Below are 21,035 nucleotides of genomic sequence, written 5' to 3' on the forward strand. Positions count from 1 at the left end.
GTTCCACTTCATGATTGTGTTCCACTTGTTGTTGATTCTTCACAAAAAAATACAGTTTTATATCTTTATGTTTGAAGCCTGAAATGTGGCAAAAGGTCGCAAAGTTCAAGGGGGCCGAATACTTTCGCAAGGCACTGTATAAAGTGAATCGATTGAGTGCTCTACGATTATGATGGCTGGTCGATGAATCACCCTCAGATGATTCATTGAGAGCCCCGAGACAAAAGTACAAAGGTCTGTTATAGCCAAGATACACCCCTTTCAACCTACAAGACGAACAACAGATGTATGGAATGGGTCAGAAGGTTAAGATTTGTATGAAAGATACTTATAATTCACAGCAGCCAGTATCTGCTTTAAAAACAGTTATTTTTGTGTAGAGACCAAGGTCTGTTCCTGGGGTCATCTCTCCCTGGTACCATATAGAACAGAAACATTAACTCATGCTCTGGAATGCGGTCTCTTTAGGTTTTATCACCTAAAATACATAGTAAATCTCCTGTCAGTGTTATCTCCCAAAAACCCACTTTCAGTTCACACAGACACAATATATATGGACCTTCTATCTATTATGTTGCATAAAACAACCATTTAATGCAATAAAAATATTATAACATAATCTTGTAATTTCCACCATAGTATTCCTACTGTGTGTGAGCTTCATTGAATAACACCATGGCTGTTTTTAATGGTTTTCCCTATATGTTTGTATTCATCCTACAGTCCTTTTGCTGCCATATTTCAAGTTCACTGTGGGTCTCCTGGCCCTGATACTTGTGAACTCCTTTGTCTAGGTTGAGGAACTGACTTAGGTAGGTGACACAGGATACGGAGCAACCATGCCATAAGATTGACGCTTTGCTAAAGTCAATCGAACAGTCAATGCATTTTCAAAGTAACACTGGGACCTACTGGGACCCTAGTAACAGCGGGACCCCCATTTCAGACGACCAAAATGTATTTGGACAAACAGTGCATTCAGAAAGTATTCAGACCCCTTGACTTTTCCCACATTTTGTTATGTTACAGACTTATTCTAAAAAATATTATGTTTTGGTTCCTCATCAATCTCCACACAATACCCCATAATGACAAAGCAAAAACAGTTTTTTAGAAATTGTTGCAAATGTATAAAAATAAAAAAATTAAGAAATATCACTTTTACATAAGTATTGAGACCCGTTTGTCAGTACTTTGTTGAAGCACCTTTGGCAGCGATTACAGCCTCGAGTCTTCTTGGATATGGCGCGTCAAGCTTGGCAAACCTGTATTTGGGGAGTTTCTCCCATTCTTTTTTGCAGATCCTCTCAAGCTCTGTCAGTTTGTACAAGGAGCGTTGCTCAACAGCTCTTTTCAGGTCTCTACAGAGATGTTCGATCGTGTTAAATTTTGGGCTCTGAATGGGCCACTCAGGGACATTCAGAGACTTATCCCGAAGACATTCTTTCGTTGTCTTGGCTTTGTGCTTAGTGTCATTGTCCTGTTGGAAGGCAAACCTTTGCCCCAGTCTGAGGTCCTGAGCTCTCTGGATCAGGTTTTCATCAAGGATCTCTCTGTACTTTGTTCCGATTATCTTTGCCTCGATCCTGACTAGTCTCTCAATCCCTACCACTGAAAACATCCCCTCAGCATGATGCTGCCACCACCATGCTTCACTGTAGGGATGGTGCCAGGTTTCCCCAGACATGATGCTTGGCATTCAGGCTAAAGAGTTCAATCTTGCTTTCACCAGTCCAGAGAATCTTGTTTCCATTGGTCTGAGAGTCCTTTAGGTGCCTTTTGGCAAACTCCAAGCAGGTTGTCATGTGCCTTTTACTATCACGACTCAGGATGTGACCCCGATGCAGACACGGGAGGTGGATGTACAGTTCTCAATAATTTATTAATGCACGGAGCAAAGGGCAGGTCGAGGACAGGCAGAGGTTTGAAATCAGGTCAGAGTCAGGCAGGTACAGGATGGCAGGCAGGCTCGGAGTCAGGGCAGGCAGATGTTCGTAATCAGGTCAGAGTCAGGCAGGGACAGAACGGCAGGCAGGCTCGGGTTCAGGGCAGTCAGAAAAGGTCAGAACCGGGAAAACTAGGAGACCAACATTTGAGAAACAAGAAAACGGGAAAGCACGCTCTCGGAGGACCTGAGCCCTAGGACCATGCCTAAGGACTATCTGGCCTGATGATTCCTTGCTGTCCCCAGTCCACCTGGCCGTGCTGCTGCTCCAGTTTCAACTGTTCTGCCTGCGGCTATGGAATCCTGACCTGTTCACCGGACGTGCTACCTGTCCCAGACCTGCTGTTTTCAACTCTCTAGAGACAGCAGGGGTAGAGATACTCTGAATGATCGGCTATGAAAAGCCAACTGACATTTGGTGCTGACCTGTTGCACCCTCGACATCCACAGTGATTATTATTATTTGACCCTGCTGGTCACCTATGAACATTTGAACATCTTGGCCATGTTCTGTTATAATCTCCACCCGGCACAGCCAGAAGAGGACTGGTTCTACACCTGCATTGCTTGCTGTTTGGGGTTTTAGGCTGGGTTTCTGTAAAGCACTTTGAGATATCAGCTGATGTAAGAAGGGCTTTATAAATACATTTGATTTGGCTTGTGTGATAAGTTTGTCTCTCCTCATTTGATAGTAAAGAAATGAACCACTACACGATTCCTAGCTAGCTAGGTAGTTTCTTTTGCACAATTTCTTCTGTCTGACCTTTACACACTTCTGTTCATCCTTTTACGACACACTGTCACATGTCAGCGTCAACAAAATTCTCGGCACGTTCCAGGCCGTCATTTTGTCAAGAGTGTTTCACAGATGGGCAGATCTCACAAATTCAGGGGAAATCAGCAAATAATAATAATATGGCTTGACATCTTCAGATGAAGCCTTCATTCTTGGGATAAGTGTACCAATGCAACATCAGAGCTTCAAACGTGGGGCATGGCACATCATGGGAGTTGACCAACCACCCAAGCCGTAGACTGTGTTCCCTGCTACAGCACGGCAACAGGTACAGGTGCATCAATTTCTACAGCAACAGGCTCTTGAACGGCTTCTATCCCCAAGCAATACGACTAATAAATAGCAAACAAAATTGCTACGCGGAATTGTATCTTTATTGATATTTTATTTAAATATTTGCACTGTCTTTATGCACACTCATTAGGCTCTACATACTCACACACACCGTCACACCAACACATACACAAACACTCACTCCATCACTTGCTCACTCACACAACATGCACATACAATATATACTGACTCTACAGACCCGCACACCCATTCACTATCAAGCTGCTTCCACTCTTTATCTTAAATCTGGTTGCCTAGTCCTCTAACCCCCATACATACTGTATCTAACTCCATCACTCCAGTATCCCTGCACATTTAAATTTGGTAAGGGAACTGACTTTAAATACTTCCTGTATATAATATACTTGCTTACTTAGTGTATTTCATATTTCCTTGTGTTATTTTTTTCTAATACTGTTTTTTCCAACTGCTTACAAGTTTTCAAAATTGTCTCCTTTTTTTCAAAACTCTACACACAATTCCCAAAGCTGCACACACAAAATGCAAAATGCCTCATCTCCTTCAAAATGTAACGCTGCATTCAAAACGCCATAAACACTTGTCAGAATGAAGCATTTGCATCGAATGGCAAACACTGCTTTCATAATAGTACATTTTTGGATATACCATGTATACACTGTTCTAAATCTAAAGCTCTTTCATAGGCTTATATCTGCATTGCAATACAATGTTCTACAGTGAAAGTAATCTGCTGAGAGGAGTAACAAGTACACTCTAGACACCAGAATATTTATTAGGCCAAACATTACTGTTGTATACAGTGGCATACAACAAAACCATAAACATATGTAAACCAAAAGTATATTCTTTAGAATACTGTAAAGAACACAATCGTGTGTGTGGGGTCCCGGGGGGGCAGTCCAGGAATTGGTAGGGGGGAGGGCAGTCACCAGTGCTAAGCTACGCATCATCTCTTCTCCGGCCTGGGTCTGGCCACAATACTTCGTCCACATCACAAGGTTTTCTCTTGCCAAACATCGAGGGGAGTATCTCCTAGCATGGCGTATCCAACCTTGTACAGAGGCAACCTCTATGTCCCCACATGCGTCCTCCATTGCCTGGAGAAGCGGCATGCGGGCATAGGGTTGGCGATCATACACTTTCCCGCGCTAGGCTGAGAAGAATTCCTCTATGGGATTTAGAAAAGGTGAATATGGGGGAATACTGACCCAGTGTGGCATTGTGATGGAGGACCCCGTTTTGAGTGATGTCAGCACAGTTAGTGGGGCAAAAAAGTATTTAGTCAGCCACCAATTGTGCAAGTTCTCCCACTTAAAAAGATGAGGCCTGTAATTTTCATCATAGATACACTTCAACTATGACAGACAAAATGAGAAAAAAAATCCAGAAAATCACATTGTAGGACTTAATGAATTTATTTGCAAATGATGGTGGAAAATAAGTATTTGGTCACCTACAAACAAGCAAGATTTCTGTCTCTCACAGACCTGTAACTTCTTCTTTAAGAGGCTCCTCTGTCCTCCACTCGTTACCTGTATTAATGGCACCTGTTTGAACTTGTTATCAGTATAAAAGACACCTGTCCACAACCTCAAACAGTCACACTCCAAACTCCACTATGGCCAAGACCAAAGAGCTGTCAAAGGACACCAGAAACAAAATTGTAGACCTGCACCAGGCTGGGAAGACAATCTGCAATAGGTAAGCAGCTTGGTTTGAAGAAATCAACTGTGGGAGCAATTATTAGGAAATGGAAGACATACAAGACCACTGATAATCTTCCTCGATCTGGGGCTCCACGCAAGATCTCACCCTGTGGGGTCAAAATGATCACAAGAACGTTGAGCAAAAATCCCAGAACCACACGGGGGGACCTAGTGAATAACCTGCAGAGAGCTGGGACCAAAGTAACAAAGACTACCATCAGCAACACACTACGCCGCCAGGGACTCAAATCCTGCAGTGCCAGACGTGTCCCCCTGCTTAAGCCAGTACATGTCCAGGCCTGTCTGAAGTTTGCTAGAGAGCATTTGGATGATCCAGAAGATTGGGAGAATGTCACAGATGAAACCAAAATATAACTTTTTGATAAAAAGAATGCTGAATTGCATCCAAAGAACACCATACCTACTGTGAAGCATGGGGGTGGAAACATCATGCTTAGGGGCTGTTTTTCTGCAAAGGGACCAGGACGACTGATCCGTGCAAAGGAAAGAATGGGGCCATGTATCGTGAGATTTTGAGTGAAAACCTCCTTCCATCAGCAAGGGCATTGAAGATGAAACGTGGCTGGGTCTTTCAGCATGACACTAATCCCAAACACACCGCCCGGGCAACGAAGGAGGGGCTTCGTAAGAAGCATTTCAAGGTCCTGGAGTGGCCTAGCCAGTCTCCAGATCTCAACCCCATAGACAATCTTTGGAGAGAGTTGAAAGTCTGTTGCCCAGCAACAGCCCCAAAACATCACTGCTCTAGAGGAGATCTGCATGGAGGAATGGGCCAAAATATCAGCAACAGTGTGTGAAAACCTTGTGAAGACTTACAGAAAACGTTTGACCTCTGTCATTGCCAACAAAGGGTATATAACAAAGTATTGAGATAAACTTTTGTTATTGACCAAATACTTATTTTCCACCATAATTTGCAAATACATTCATTAAGAATCCTACAATGTGATTTTCTTTCTCATTTTGTCTGTCATAGTTGAAGTGTACCTATGATGAAAAGTACAGGCCTCTCTCATTTTTAAGTGGGAGAACTTGCACAATTGGTGGCTGACTGAATACCTTTTTGGCCCACTGTATATTACCCCCACGCTGTCCAGGGACATTGGTAATTGCCCACTGTCCTATTACATTTCTTCCGCGGCACCTGGTTTTGGTGAGGTTGAAGCCAACCTCATCCACATAAATAAATTGATGGTGAATTACATGGGCATCCAGCTCCAACACTCACTGTAACAGACAAAAGGATATACAGATGAGTAAATATGGTATGTCTGAAGTACTGGAAGTAGTGTTGCATACATACCTCTACAAAGTCATGTCGCATATTCTTGACTCTGTCAGAGTTTCTCTCAAATGGCACCTTGTGAAGTTGTTTCGTCACTCGGTGCCGTTGGAGGATGCGCTGTATGGTTGACATGCCTTCTCTCAAATCCTAATTGCATTGTTTGCCAAAACCATATTTATAATTGCAGTCTCTTGTACATCTGTAAACAAGCGTCCTCGACCTCCATGATGTCTTTGCCTTTCCACTCTGTACAGAATTCAAACACAGTATGTGTTCAGCATAAGAACTGTAAACAATGTACAAAAAAGGTAGTACAGCATGATAACCAACCTCATTCATTCAATGCAGTGCAGTAAATGGATGGCTTAGAGTTACAAATGTTTATGCAATACTATGCAGTCATATGTATTTTACAGTACATTACTGTAATGCTAAAATAGTCATTAGATAGTTGCATACCTGTTCTCATTTCTGAAGGTTTGAATTAGACGCCACTGTCAATCGACTCAAGACACATGATCAACAAGTGTTGCCCTAATCTCATCAGAAATGGCTCTCCTTCCTTCTTCTTTGCCCACGTCCTCTTCTTCCTCTTTCTCTCCCTCCTACTCCTCTTGCTCTCTGTCCATTGTTGGCATCCATTGTTCAACACAGGTCATCTGACCTTTGACCTATTTATAGGCTTTACTACAGTAAAGCAGTGATTGGTTTGTGATCAGATAAGCTATTAGTGTTTGCACATGTGAGGAGTGTGTGTGTGACCTGGTGAATAAGTGTAGCATTTTGATTGGTTGTGTTTGGAAAAGGAAAGCAAGTCACTTCCTGTTAGATTTTTGTGTTTTAAGTAGAGAATTCTGTGTAGTGTTTTGAAAAAAAGTGTTTTATGCAATTGACAACTGAGTCAAAGGCTGAGATATAGCTCATGGTTTTGGATATTTGGTGTGTAGTTTTGCACTTTGAGTGAGAGGTTTCAAAAATTGTGTGACATGAAAAGATTTTGTGTGTAAGCAGTTGGAAAAAACTGTAATAAACATTGTAAGACTCCAACCATATGCCTCCTGGTGTCACGCCCTGACCTTAGAGAGCCGTTTTATTTCTCTATTTGGTGAGGTCAGGGTGTGATGTGGGGTGGGCATTCTATGTTTTGTATTTCTTTGTGTTTGGCCGAGTGTGGTTCCCAATCAGAGGCAGCTGTCTATCGTTGTCTCTGATTGGGAATCATACTTAGGTAGCCTTTTACCCCACTTATGTTGTGGGATCTTGTTTTTGTACAGCTTCACGTTGTTATCTTACTGCTGGTTCTCGGTGAATAAATATAATGACCACAAATTACGCTGCGCCTTGGTCTCCTTCAAACAACACACGTTACACCTGGGTCTCGGCTTGACAAACTGTTTTAATTTAGATTTCATGTGATCTTTAATGCATCGTCTCTATTTTATTTGATCTTTGATGTACCTTTTTCGTAGGAAGAGTTTCTTCATGGGGGTGTGCAATGACACCACAACATTGTGCAAATAACTGAAGACATTCACTTACATTTTGTAAAAAAAAAAAAATGGTTGTCTCTCACATGGTAGAGGTTTGATGTGATGACAACATAATGTGCTTTTTTTCCATTCTGTGTTAACAAACTCCCATGGTCAAATAACATGCGTTTTCAAGCGTAAAACAACCTGCTAGCATTATGCCACAGTTTCCATGAAAACAATACAAGAACAAAGCAAAACATCAAGGGTAGTATGTCCTAACATAAACCACCTTTTGGGAGTTTGCATAGGTCTCAACCTGCCAAAGGCCATCTGTCATGTCTGCTTAACGTTCACTGATACCTATGTAACCTGCAAACTGGACTGCAATAGAGTTTGTATATGATGTTAATGACCAAGTTCTTAAGTGACTATATAATGAGACCCCATTATTTGTTTATGAAAATGTATATAGCTGCCAGTAAAACAGGATCAAAATCACGTACAATGGCCAACTTCACTGCATCAAAACTCAGCATCCTCAGGAACTCTGTTTCTTCTGTCCAAGTCCAAATATCAGACATGGGGCATATGGAATGCCCACCTGAGAAATCAAGTAGGTTACTATTCTGTAAATAAAATACACATCTCATTACTGTGTGACCTGAGTGCACTTATTCCTTTACGCAAGCACTTATTTTGTTTTCAATATTTGAGTTCAATGGCATCCTTACGTTATTGTACAGTTGGATAGTATTTCTTATTAATTACCAATGACATGTAGGCGTATGCAATATTATTACTCCCACTGTACATCAGAAAACCACACTCCCATATGTTTGAGAATTTGTTTGTTTTTGAAGCAAGACTTTGGTTGACTTGGTCAACATCTGCTGCTTTTTTTGCAATTGACCAATAGTTTGAGGAACAACAGCATCTGTCAGCCTACAGTATATAAACTGCACATCTATCACGTTCACAACAGACTGATCCTAGGCATCCTGCAGTCATTTACCATGGCACCCGTCTTTGTGCTGACCATTTTCATCGCTGTTCTCTGCTCAGTTCAGGGCCGATCTACAGGGGTAAGGGTCTATCTGAGAATATTGGGAAAACCCTGTGCATGATGAATTATATGAGTTTGAAATACATTTGAACCTTTTGTTGCATATTTCCTCCTGCTGTTGTCATACAGAAAGCTTCATTTGAAAGGAGTGAAGAGGACATGGAACTTGGTATGTTCATCCTGTCTTTATAAAAAAATTGAGTTGTTGACATTGTATCAAATTAAACCTGGTTTTATTAATCATTCATTGTTAGAATGTATAAGACATACAGTACCAGTCAAAAGTTTGGACACACCTACTCTTTCAAGGGTTTTTCTTTATTTTTGATGTTGTCACTATTATTTTTGTCACGTTCGTTGAATGGAGGAGACCAAGGCGCAGCGTGATATGAATACATGTTACTTTTAATAAAGACGGACACTAAACAAACTATACAAAATAACAAAACGAACGTGACGCTATAATATAAATGTGCAGACACAGGCAACTAGACATAGACAATAACCCACGAAATACCCAAAGAAGATGGCTGCCTAAATATGGTTCCCAATCAGAGACAACTATAAACAGCTGCCTATAATTGAGAACCAATCTAGGCAACCATAGACATACATAAACATCTAGATAGTAAACAACCCCATAAACATACAAAACCCCTAGACAGTCCAAAAACACATACATCACCCATGTCACACCCTGACCTAACCAAAACAATAAAGCAAACAAAGAATACTAAGGTCAGTGCGTGACAATTTTACAATGTAGAAAATAGTAAAAATAAAGAAAAACGCTTGAATGAGTAGCTGTCCAAACGTTTGACGGGTACAATATATTATCTTATTGTAATATTAGTTATTAGGGACACAGTTGCATCTAAGCAATTGTTTTGATCCCATTCTGCAGACAGAACCAGCACGAACAGCGTTGAGGAGGAGGATTTTTCTGCTTCAACGCTCATTGAGAAGGCCAACAGAAACCTTGGTACGGCAGCCTGTATATTCCTACTCTGCATTTAATGACACCGAGAATGAAACACAGATAATAACCTTCACTTGGTGTTGTTTTCTAGGGGAAAGACTTGGCGAGACACGAGTCATTTTTGGGGACATTGCAGTAAATACTGGGTTGATTAACGCTGACCCCTGCACAGCTCGCACCTGCAAATGGCTGAAGTCCTCTGATGGGAACGTTTACGTGCCCTATGTGATCTCTAACCCATACTGTAAATATTTTTATTCTGAGCCTAATGGTTTGGTTTTACGATACTATATAGAGAGTGTGTGTGTGTATGTGTATTGAGTTTCTGACTTTCTTATTGCTCCATTGAGCAGCGGACCGGGAGAGGTCCGTTATTGAAGGTGGGCTGCAAACCATTTCTGCATCAACCTGCGTCCGATTCCTTCCCCGAACCAATCAGAAGGACTTTGTGGACATCCAGTCTCAGGCAGGGTATGACCACTGCACATTACATTACGAGACCTGGTATACTTGTCTTCTGCCACTCTTAATTACTTGGTGTTTACATGACAATTTACTTCACTGTTATTGCTACAAAAAAAATATACTTTATTGCTTTTAGAAATTACCTTTATGTCTTCCGTATACACTCTTGTTTGTAGCTGTTTCTCGTATATTGGACGCCAGCGAAATGGCCAGGTGGTGTCTCTGCATAGGAACGGATGTGTCCATCTGTCTGTGGTGCAGCATGAACTGCTGCACGCCTTGGGCCTCAACCACGAGCATTCGCGCAGTGACGGTGACAGCCATGTTCAAACCCTGACTCGGAACATTTTGCCTGGTTAGTGCTTTCTACATCCATAGATGCTGAATTTATAATATATATTTTTTTAATAATTTCATAGGTGAATAATAAATACTATTGTTTACAAGATATGTAAATATTTGTCCTGACCATTTTGAGTAAGACATATTAGTAAAACTTTAATAACTTGAATGTAAACTTTAGTGTACTTCCATCTGATTATAATGATACATTAGTATTTCAATATTTGTAACCATATGGCATATGAAACACTGACATGGATTTATGAGCATGATAAGCTTTTCAATTAATACGCACTTATAACAATCATAATAGTCTGTAAAGCATTTATTTATAAGCGCGACAAATTCATGAAAGTTATTATACTGTGTAAGAAAATGATTTGTCATACATTTTCCATCATAGGAATGGAATACAATGTCGAAAAGATCAACACGATAAACTTGGGGACTCCATATGACTATAATTCTGTCATGCAATACTCAAGGTAAATTGAGGAAATTAATATAAAGGTTTTCTACTACTATAACAGCTGCAAAATGACATGGCTAACATTTTCCCTTTTCATAGTCTACTCATGTCATCCTCTAATTTCAATTGATTGCGTGAGAGCTTTCTGACATATGTTGTCTGGTTCCAGGTTTGCCTTCTCCAGGAACGAACAGCCCGCCATTCTTCCAATCCCTGACAATAATGCAGTTATTGGCGGGGCAACTCAGATGAGCCCCATTGATATTCTGCGGATCAATCGTCTCTACAACTGCAGTAAGTGCCATTTTAAGAAGACCTGTTTATCACAACTGCAAAGAATAAGAGTTGTGATTATTTTACCCGCCTGTAATCTTCACGATTCCGTTGCTCCATCAATTTGAGATATTTGGGAATATAGTATTTGAATTGAATTGAGTGATATTCTGTTTTTACACTGTTATAAATGGGTGTACAGATTATTTTTTAAAGCCATCAACTCAAAAAGGCAGAAATACAGCATGTCAATTCTAATGATATTTTATTTTTCCGTTCTCTTTTATTAGGAAAGCAGATGAACTGATTTGAGAAGTGCGATGGATCACACTCAATGAATTGAGATGCAGATAACCATTTGTTTTGTTCAAGTCTATCTTTACGTCCTTGTATCAGATCTGTTATGGCTTATCATTGATAGAACATTGGTGTGGCAAAGTACTGTAGTCTACTGAAACATTATCACAATAAACATGTGTAGCAACGTGTATTTGATAGCCCGTTCTACGTTTGTTCTGGTTCATTTTTCTGATTGCAAAGGGTACATTGATGGTTTTTGTCATATAACGTGCACAGGTGTGCAAGTGGATTAGTGGGTAAAACTACAACCTTTTTGTATTTTTTTTTTAGGGGAGTTAACATGGCAATCTCACCAAACGCCTACAGTAATAACACATGTCCCAACTCCCACACTCACAGAATATCATGTATTATACAGGAAACAGCTAATTTAACATTCTGTTACTTTTGCAGTTTGGAAGTCTGAAGCAATGACATGAGCTTAAATTCATTGTAGAGTGAGTGTCCAGTATAGTCAAGGATAATAGCCTATTTTTCTCTCTGTAATAGAGCTTAGATGTACTGTACTTATAGGCAGTATTGGGTAATCATCACGACACACATGAGAGAAGATTCAACACTTTGTTAAACATATTCAGTCAGTGCACGGTGGGTGTGATGACAGAAAATATTCAACGTTGTGAGAGGAGACCTCCTCCACTGTTTCACCAACCAAAGGTATTACCTGTGTTTACATGATCTGGTAAGAGGTCATGTATTAGGAATGATTGAATAATATACATTTGACCAGGGCATCAGGGTTTCAAAAGTGGGTCAAGACACATTAAAACCATCCTCCTCTGTTCATGGAACAGAACACCAATGCATCACACCCAAAACGATTTAACCTCATGGCTTGGTTTTTGCTCTGACATGCACTGTCAACTGTGGGATCTTATATACTGTAGACAGGTGTGTGCCTTTCCAAATCATGTCCAATCAATTGAATTTACAACAGGTGGACTCCAATCACGTTGTAGAAACAACTCAAGGATGATCAATGGAAACAGGCTGCACCTGTGCTCAATTTCGAGTCTCATAGCAAATGGTCTGAATACTTATGGAAATAAGGTATTTCTGTTTTTAACCAGCTTTTGCGTTGTCATTTTGGGTTATTGTGTGTATACTGCTAATATATATTTTTCATGCATTTTAGAATAAGGCTGTAACGTAACAAAATGTGGAAAAAGTCAAGGGGTCTGAATACCTTCCACAGACACTGTAGGAATGATTTATTTACTTTGAAGAACTGCTAATAGTGATTTTGTCAGACAGCACATAACCTTACTGGAAACCATCACAATCTTATCCAGTCTGTTCTTGTTGCACTCATTCAGATGACTAAACCAGGCCACCATAGAGAAAGACTGAGTATATAAACACAACAGTAAGGAGATATAGCTACTTTTAACCCCCATCCATACTATGTAATCCCTATTATGATCTGCACAACATTTGACTCTTTCATTACGCTATGTGTTCAGGTAAATGTAATATCTATGTTGAATGAGAGAACCCACTGACACGTGATGGAGTGTTTGGGCTGCCATCAAAGAGTTCACAGCAGCCGATATTACATCAGAAGTTTTCACAAGGTGTTATGGTGGTCCCTTGCAGCTCAATTGGTGTAGCTTGCACCTGAAACGCAAGGGTAGAGGCGTTTAATTCCCACGGGGGACGAGTGCGAACGAAAATTTTTGCACTAAGTCACTCTGGATAAGAGCTTCTGCTAAATTATTAAATGTCACACCCTGATATGTTTCACCTGTCTTGTGGTTGTCTCCACCCCCCTCCAGGTGTTGCCCATTTTCCCCATTATCCCCTGTACATTTATACATGTGTTTTCTGTTTGTCTGTTGCCAATTCGTCTTGTCTCGTCTGGCCTACCAACGTGTTTTTTTCACGTAATCCTGTTCTCTCCAGTCCCTGTTTTCTAGGGTCTTCTGGTTTTGACCATTCTGCCTGACCTCACCCTGGGCCTGCCTACTGTTCTGTACCTTACTGACTCTGCTCTGGATTACTGACCTCTGCCTGCCCTTGACCTGTCATTTGACTGTCCCCTGTTTTGTCAATAAACATCTGCAATTCGAACTGTCTGCGTCTGGGTCTTATCCTAAGTACTGATACTAAAATGTTATTTGAGGGGACTTTTGGAGACTGCCAACGTGAATTTGATTACAAAATCCAAAATCCATCAGTACATTTTTACACTTATAACACAACTGTCACACCTCAGTGTATACCTACTATTTCTGAATATGAACAAAAGCAATGAATAAAACCAGAAGAAAAATCTAACATTAATTATGAGGCTTCATTAATTGAATTACTTATATGAATCCTGAAAAGGTAGAATGACACACAGAGAAGGGGACACTTGTTTGGAAATCCTCATGATATGTCATGGTACAAAATGTTAACATACACACCTCACACATTGCATGTTTCACTCATGTTTCAAGGATTTCCTATAGAACTCCCACCTGATTTGCAGCAACCTCGACTCAAGTCAAAATGTCCTGACCTGTCAGCATATTTTTTTGTGCCCATATTCACTTATCTGGGGGTCCGTTATCTACTTGTATATGCCTGATGAAAGAGTATAACAAACAAGCCTAGCTGCTGCCATTTCACCCATTCCTTGTCAGAGCTCTGAGGTAAGCGCTGTGCTCAGTATTCGTACTGCTTGTGTGTGAGCTGTAATGACTAACACTATGGCTGGTTTTAAAGATTTTCCCTGTGTGTTTGTATTTATCCTACAGTCCTTTTGCTGCCATGTTTGTGTTCAAGTTCACTGTGGGTCTCCTGGCTCTGATGCTGGTGTCCTCTGCCTGGGTTGAGGAACTGACTGAGGTGAGTGACACAGGATACGGAGCAACCGTGCCATAAGATTGCTGCTATGCTAAACTCAATCAAAGAGTCAATGCATTTTCAAAATAACATAGGGACCTACTGGGACACCAGTAACAGTGGGACCTTGAAAATACTTCAAACAATAAATGGTGAGCTCCAAAAGTATTGTGACAGTGACTCATTTGTTGTTGTTTTGGCTCTGTACTCCAGCATTTTAGATTTGAAATTATACGACTATGAGGTGCAAGTGCAGACTGACAGCTTTAATCTGAGGGTTTTTTCATCCATATCACAAATATTATACCCCTAAGACATGCTAACGTCTCACCATTGAAATAACGTGAGGTTAGCATTATTGGGGGGGGGTGTGTGATATCTGTAACTTTCTCACTCATCATTATGCCCGAATCATGCAGGATTATCCGTAATCACGGTAGCCTCCACATTAATGTAGAAGTTTTTAGAAACCTATTCTACTCTTATTTAAAATAAAAGTAGCTCCAAAATGACAGATACATTTTTAAAATGAATTTGCATTTTATTGCATGACATAAGTATTTGATACATCAGAAAAGCAGAACTTAATATTTGGTACAGAAACCTTTGTTTGCAATTACAGAGATCATACGTTTCCTGTAGTTCTTGACCAGGTTTGCACACACTAAAGCAGGGATTTTGGCCCACTCCTCCATACAGACCTTCTCCAGATCCTTCAGGTTTCGGGGCTGTCGCTGGGCAATACGGACTTTCAGCTCCCTCCAAAGATTTTCTATTGGGTTCAGGTCTGGAGACTGGCTAGGCTACTCCAGGACCTTGAGATGCTTCTTATGGAGCCACTCCTTAGTTGCCCTGGCTGTGTGTTTCGGGTCTTTGTCATGCTGGAAGACCCAGCCACGACCCATCTTCAATGCTCTTACTGAGGGAAGGAGGTTGTTGACCAAGATCTCGCGATACATGGCCCCGTCCATCCTCCCCTCAATACAATGCAGTCGTCCTGTCCCCTTTGCAGAAAAGCATCCCCAAAGAACGATGTTTCCACCTCCATGCTTCACGGTTGGGATGGTGTTCTTGGGGTTGTACTCATCCTTCTTCTTCCTCCAAACACGGCGAGTGGAGTTTAGACCAAATAGCTCTATTTTTGTCTCATCAGACCACATGACCTTCTCCCATTTCTCCTCTGGATCATCCAGATGGTCATTGGCAAACTTCAGACGGGTCTGGACATGCGCTGGCTTGAGCAGGGGGACATTGCGTGCACTGCAGGATTTTAATCCATGACGGCGTAGTGTGTTACTAATGGTTTTCTTTGAGACTGTGGTCCCAGCTCTCTTCAGGTCATTGACCAGGTCCTGCCGTGTAGTTCTGGGCTGATCCCTCACCTTCCTCATGATCATTGATGCCCCACGAGGGGAGATCTTGCATGGAGCCCCAGACCGAGGATGATTGACTGTCATCTTGAACTCCTTCCATTTTCTAATAATTGCGCCAATAGTTGTTGCCTTCTCACCAAGCTGCTTGCCTATTGTCCTGTAGCCCATCTCAGCCTTGTGCAGGTCTACAATTTTATCCCTGATGTCCTTACACAACTCTGTGGTCTTGGCCATTGTGGAGAGGTTGGAGTCTGTTTGATTGAGTGTGTGGACAGGTGTCTTTTATACAGGTAACGAGTTCAAACAGGTGCAGTTAATACAGGTAATGAGTGGAGAACAGGAGGGCTTCTTAAAGAAAAACTAACGGGTCTGTGAGAGCTGGAATTCTTACTGGTTGGTAGGTGATCAAATACTTATGTCATGCAATAAAATGCAAATTAATTACTTAAAAATCATACAATGTGATTTTCAGGATTGTTGTTTTAGATTCCGTCTCTCACAGTTGAACTGTACCTATGATTAAAATGACAGACCTCTACATGCTTTGTAAGTAGGAAAACCTGCAAAATCGGCAGTGTCTCAAATACTTGTTCTCACCACTGTATATAACTGCTAAAAGTATACCTTATTTTAAAGTGACAGACCTACAAACATGTATGACAGTTATTAACATTTATAACTGCAAAATTGTACCATATTGTAAAGTGACAATCCACTGACTATTAACAAATGAGTTACCAACATTTAAAACTGCTGAAAAGAAACCTTTCAAGAAAGTGGAAACCTACTGACCATTTGTTAATGAGTTGCAAATATTTATAACATCATATAATCTCCTCAATCATGCAATACATAGTAAGAACAAAATGTAATTTAATTAGTAGAAGGATACATTGGTAAACAATTTTACAGTTTTTCCTAATTGTTTACACACTAAAATTGGAACTTGAGATGCAATCACCGAAACCTGAAACTCATGTACCAAATCCCTAAACCAAGTCTGCAAAATTGCAAGCACAATTCATGCTTTACACTCAGTTTTCAATTCCATATCACATGTTTTGTTAAACACTAGACACAGTTCTCTACATTAGGCACAACATTCAAAATGAATATTTCTTTAGCCCCTTTGGAAAGCAACACCAATCACAATGCCAAGCTCTATACACCAGTTGGCAACACCCACTCCTCACAGGTGTGAACACTAGTTGCTGAATTGTTCACTTATGAATTGAGTATGAGGGAGGCTAACCTTGAGCCCCACACGGTTACATCTATCATCTGTACATTTAGAAATGACAACCGGTAAGTTACCTACCATCTACACTATGCTCTTTATGTATGTATACTGTAGTATACTGCAGTCCGGCATATCAGTAGGCCTATGTTCCTCAGTGATTGTTGGCCAATGCTACAGTAATGCCATTTCATATGGAAAGAAAATAGATTAGTTTAGCTTACTGTAACCAATCATATTATATTTGTGTATCTCCTGCAGAACTGAGAGACGGCCAGACCATGGTGAAAGACACTGGCTGTTCACACCAGAACAGGGGACTGCTATTGTGAACATGGTGGTGGCAAACAACACCATTAGACTACAAGAAATCCTGAACCACATAATTGCAGACAACACAATATTCAATAACATTCACCAGGTGGGCTTGTCTATATTGGTCCATGTATTACAGCTCACCCGAATCCGGATGAAACAGGGTCTACAGGGTGCCATTTGAGTGAAACTCAGAGAGGGCTAAAGAACAGCGCTATGAATATGTGCAAGTACTATACTGTGCATTTACTATCATATCAGCACTGTATAGACACATTACAGTACTGTAATCCAGTGTATTGTGCCTCACCATATTGACTGCTCTAGGTCTATATTGTCTTGTTGTCTGTTTCAGAGAGTCTTGGTTTATATTTACATTTATGAGGCTGGCTTCAACCTAGCCAAAAGAAGGGGACACAGAAGGAACATTATTGGCCACGGTGCCGTTGTGAATGTCCCTGGACAGCATGGAGGGTATATCAGCATGTGCACAGCCGTTAGCCAGGAAGACGTCCTCCATCACCATGCCAACCTTGGTCCCTGTCTCATGGTCCCATTCTGTCTTCATTTGTTTCTTTCTTGTGAAGCATTTTCTCATCCAGGAGTGTGAGACTTTATGGGATATGTGAGAGAGAAGAGGAATATATGACAATTTAGCATAGACACTATCTATGTACTATACACATAACTCTATCCTCATTATCATGATTTATACAACTTAGGCTTAGCTAGTTATGTTATCTACTGCTAGCTAATAATAATAATAATAATATCTATCTGGTGTTTAACATTACTTGCTAAGACTAATATCTAGCTACCACAGATTAAAGGTTGGTTATTTTTTGTTTTTTCAACAACTAATTGACTAAAGTAGGTTATATTGTTTTCTGTGAGCTTGATGTGCAGTTTCTGTAGAGATATATCAGATGAAGTCTGAACTGTGTGTTTGTAACCAATGTGAAATGGCTAGCTATTTTGCAGGGTGCGCGCCAATAGCGTTTTAATCGGTGACGTCACTCGCTCTGAGACCTTGAAGTAGTTGATAGAGACATTGAAGTACTTGCTCTGCAAGTGCCGCAGCTTTTGTGGAGCGATGGGTAATGATGCTTCGTGGGAGGCAGTTGTTGATGTGTGCAGAGGGTCCCTGTTTCGAGCCCAGGTAGGGGCGAGGAGAGGGACGGAAGCTATACTGTTACACAATGTTGTTGTTTCCAACAGGCCAATATTATACATAGTTTAGCACAGAAAACGTAGTAATTAACTACAATGACCATAATCCATTGCGCTCCCATTTAAACTGGTCCTGTCTTTGCGGAGCAGACACGGAGACAGAGAGAAGAAAGAACAGGTGATCGAGAGGGATAGAAAGCAGTTGCTTCCTGAGCCTGAAAATGCCTGATCTATGTGATTGATAGTTGGTATTCAGCAGTCATATACAGTGCTTTCACAAGGTATTCAGACCCCTTGACCTTTTCTATATTTTATTAGTCAGCAGCATACCACCCTGCATCCAAATGCTGACTTCCTTCTGAAGCTTAGCAGGATGGGAGACCAGATCCTGCTGGATGTGGTGTTGGAGGGCCAGAAGGAGGCACCCTTTCCTCTGGTCTAAAAAAAATATCTCAATCCCCTGGGCAATGATTGACCGGTGTAGGGTGCTGTCTTTTGGATGGGATTTTAAATGAGTGTCCTGACTCTCTGCGGTCACTAAAGATCCCATGGCACTTATTGTAGGGGTGTTAACTCTGGTGTCCTGAATAAATTCCCAATCTGGATCTCATATCATCATGGTCACCTATTCAACCCCAGCTTACAATTGTCTCATTCATCCCCCCTCCTCTCGCCTGTAACTATTCCCCAGGTTGTTGCTGTAAATGAGAATGTGTTCTCAGTCAACTTAGCTGGTAAAATAAGGGAGAAAAAAATATTACATTAGGTTACAGCCTTATTTGAAAAATGATTACATTAGGTTACAGCCTTATTTGAAAAATGATTACATTAGGTTACAGCCTTATTTGAAAAATGATTACATTAGGTTACAGCCTTATTTGAAAAATGATTACATTAGGTTACAGCCTTATTTGAAAAATGATTACATTAGGTTACAGCCTTATTTGAAAAATGATTACATTAGGTTACAGCCTTATTTGAAAAATGATTACATTAGGTTACAGCCTTATTTGAAAAATGATTACATCGTTTTTTCCCCTCATCAATCTACACACAATACCCCATAATGACAAAGTAAAAACTGAAATTTACGTACATTTCAGTAAATTACACATTTACATAAATATTCGGATGCTTTACTCATACTTTGTTGATGCACCTTTGGCAGCGATTACAGCCTCGAGTCTTCTTGGGTATGACTTTACAAGCTTGACACACCTGTACTTGGGGAGTTTCTCCCATTCTTCTCTGCAGGTCCTCTCAAGCTCTGTCAGGTTGGATGGCGAGCGTTGCTGCACATCTCCAGGGATGTTCGATCAGGTTTAAGTCTGGGCTCTGGCTGATCATTCAGAGACTTGTCCTGAAGCCACTCCTGTGTTGTCTTCGCTGTGTGCTTAGGGTCATCGTCCTGTTGGAAGGTAAACCTTCGCTGCAGTCTGAGGTCCTGAGAGCTCTGGAGCAGGTTTCCATCAATGATCTCTCTGTATTTTGCTATGTTCATCTTTGCCTCAATCCTAACTAGTCTCACAGTCCCTGCTGCTGAAAAACATCCCCTCAACATGATTCTGCCACAACCACGCTTCATTGTAGGGATGGTGCCAGGTTTCCTCCAGACGTGATGCTTGGCATTCAGGCCAAAGAGTTCAATCTTGTTTCTCATGGTCTGAGATTCTTTAGGTGCCTTATGGCAAACTCCAAGTGGGTTGTCAAGTGCCTTTTACTGAGGAATGGCTCCCGTCTGGTCACCATAAAGGCCTGATTGGTGGAGTGCTGCAGAGATTGTTGTCCTTCTGGAAGGTTCTCCCATCTCCACAGAGGAACTCTAGAGCTTTGTCAGATTGACCATCGGGTTCTTGGTCACCTCCCTGACCAAGGCCCTTCTCCCCAGATTGCTCAGTTTGGCTAGGCGGCCAGCTCTAGGAAGTCTTGGTGGTTACAAACTTATTCTATTTTAGAATGATGGAGGTCACTGTGTTCTTAAGGACCTTCAATATTGCAGAAATATTTTGGTACCCTTCTCCAGGTCTCGACACAATCCTGTCTAGGAGCTCTACGGACAATTCCTTCAATCTCATGGCTTGGTTTTTTGCTCTGACATACCCTGTCAACATTGGGACCTTATATAGACAGGTGTGTGCCTTTCCAAATCATGTCCAATCAATTGAATTTACCACAGGTGAACTCCAATCAGGTTGTAGAAACATATCAAGGATAATCAATGGAAACAGGATGCACCTGAGCTCAATTTCGAGTCACATAGCAAAGGGTCTGAATACTTATGGAAATAAGATATTTCTGATTTAAATGTTTTATAAATTATATATATACAGTGCCTTGCGAAAGTATTCGGCCCCCTTGAACTTTGCGACCTTTTGCCACATTTCAGGCTTTAAACATAAAGATATAAAACTGTATTTTTTTGTGAAGAATCAGCAACAAGTGGGACACAATCATGAAGTGGAACAACATTTATTGGATATTTCAAACTTTTTTAACAAATCAAAAACTGAAAAATTGGGCGTGCAAAATTATTCAGCCCCTTTACTTTCAGTGCAGCAAACTCTCTCCAGAAGTTCAGTGAGGATCTCTGAATGATCCAATGTTGACCTAAATGACTAAT

General features: G+C 40.9%; 1 protein-coding gene across 1 annotated transcript; it reads left to right on the forward strand.

The window, feature by feature from the left end:
- Positions 1–8,503: 8,503 nt before the first annotated feature.
- On the forward strand, positions 8,504–11,621 carry LOC110526217 (low choriolytic enzyme). The gene is made up of 9 exons (XM_021607001.2): positions 8,504–8,622; positions 8,733–8,772; positions 9,508–9,585; positions 9,674–9,826; positions 9,936–10,053; positions 10,224–10,402; positions 10,793–10,874; positions 11,028–11,152; positions 11,422–11,621. Exons 1-9 carry the CDS (start codon positions 8,554–8,556, stop codon positions 11,436–11,438), a joined length of 861 nt encoding a protein of 286 aa, XP_021462676.2. The 5' UTR covers positions 8,504–8,553; the 3' UTR covers positions 11,439–11,621.
- The last annotated feature ends 9,414 nt before the right edge of the window (positions 11,622–21,035 follow it).

This window comes from Oncorhynchus mykiss, chromosome 6, assembly GCF_013265735.2.
Source record: "Oncorhynchus mykiss isolate Arlee chromosome 6, USDA_OmykA_1.1, whole genome shotgun sequence".
Lineage (NCBI taxonomy): Eukaryota > Metazoa > Chordata > Actinopteri > Salmoniformes > Salmonidae > Oncorhynchus > Oncorhynchus mykiss.

What these genes read in the sequence shown, in the direction of transcription:
- LOC110526217 (XM_021607001.2), top strand. Translation starts at nt 8,554, where the DNA reads ATGGCACCCGTCTTTGTGCTGACCATTTTCATCGCTGTTCTCTGCTCA. An exon ending in TTCAGGGCCGATCTACAGGG is followed by an intron (nt 8,623 to 8,732) that starts GTAAGGGTCTAT and finishes GTTGTCATACAG; the next exon opens with AAAGCTTCATTTGAAAGGAG. An exon ending in GACTCGGAACATTTTGCCTG is followed by an intron (nt 10,403 to 10,792) that starts GTTAGTGCTTTC and finishes TTTCCATCATAG; the next exon opens with GAATGGAATACAATGTCGAA.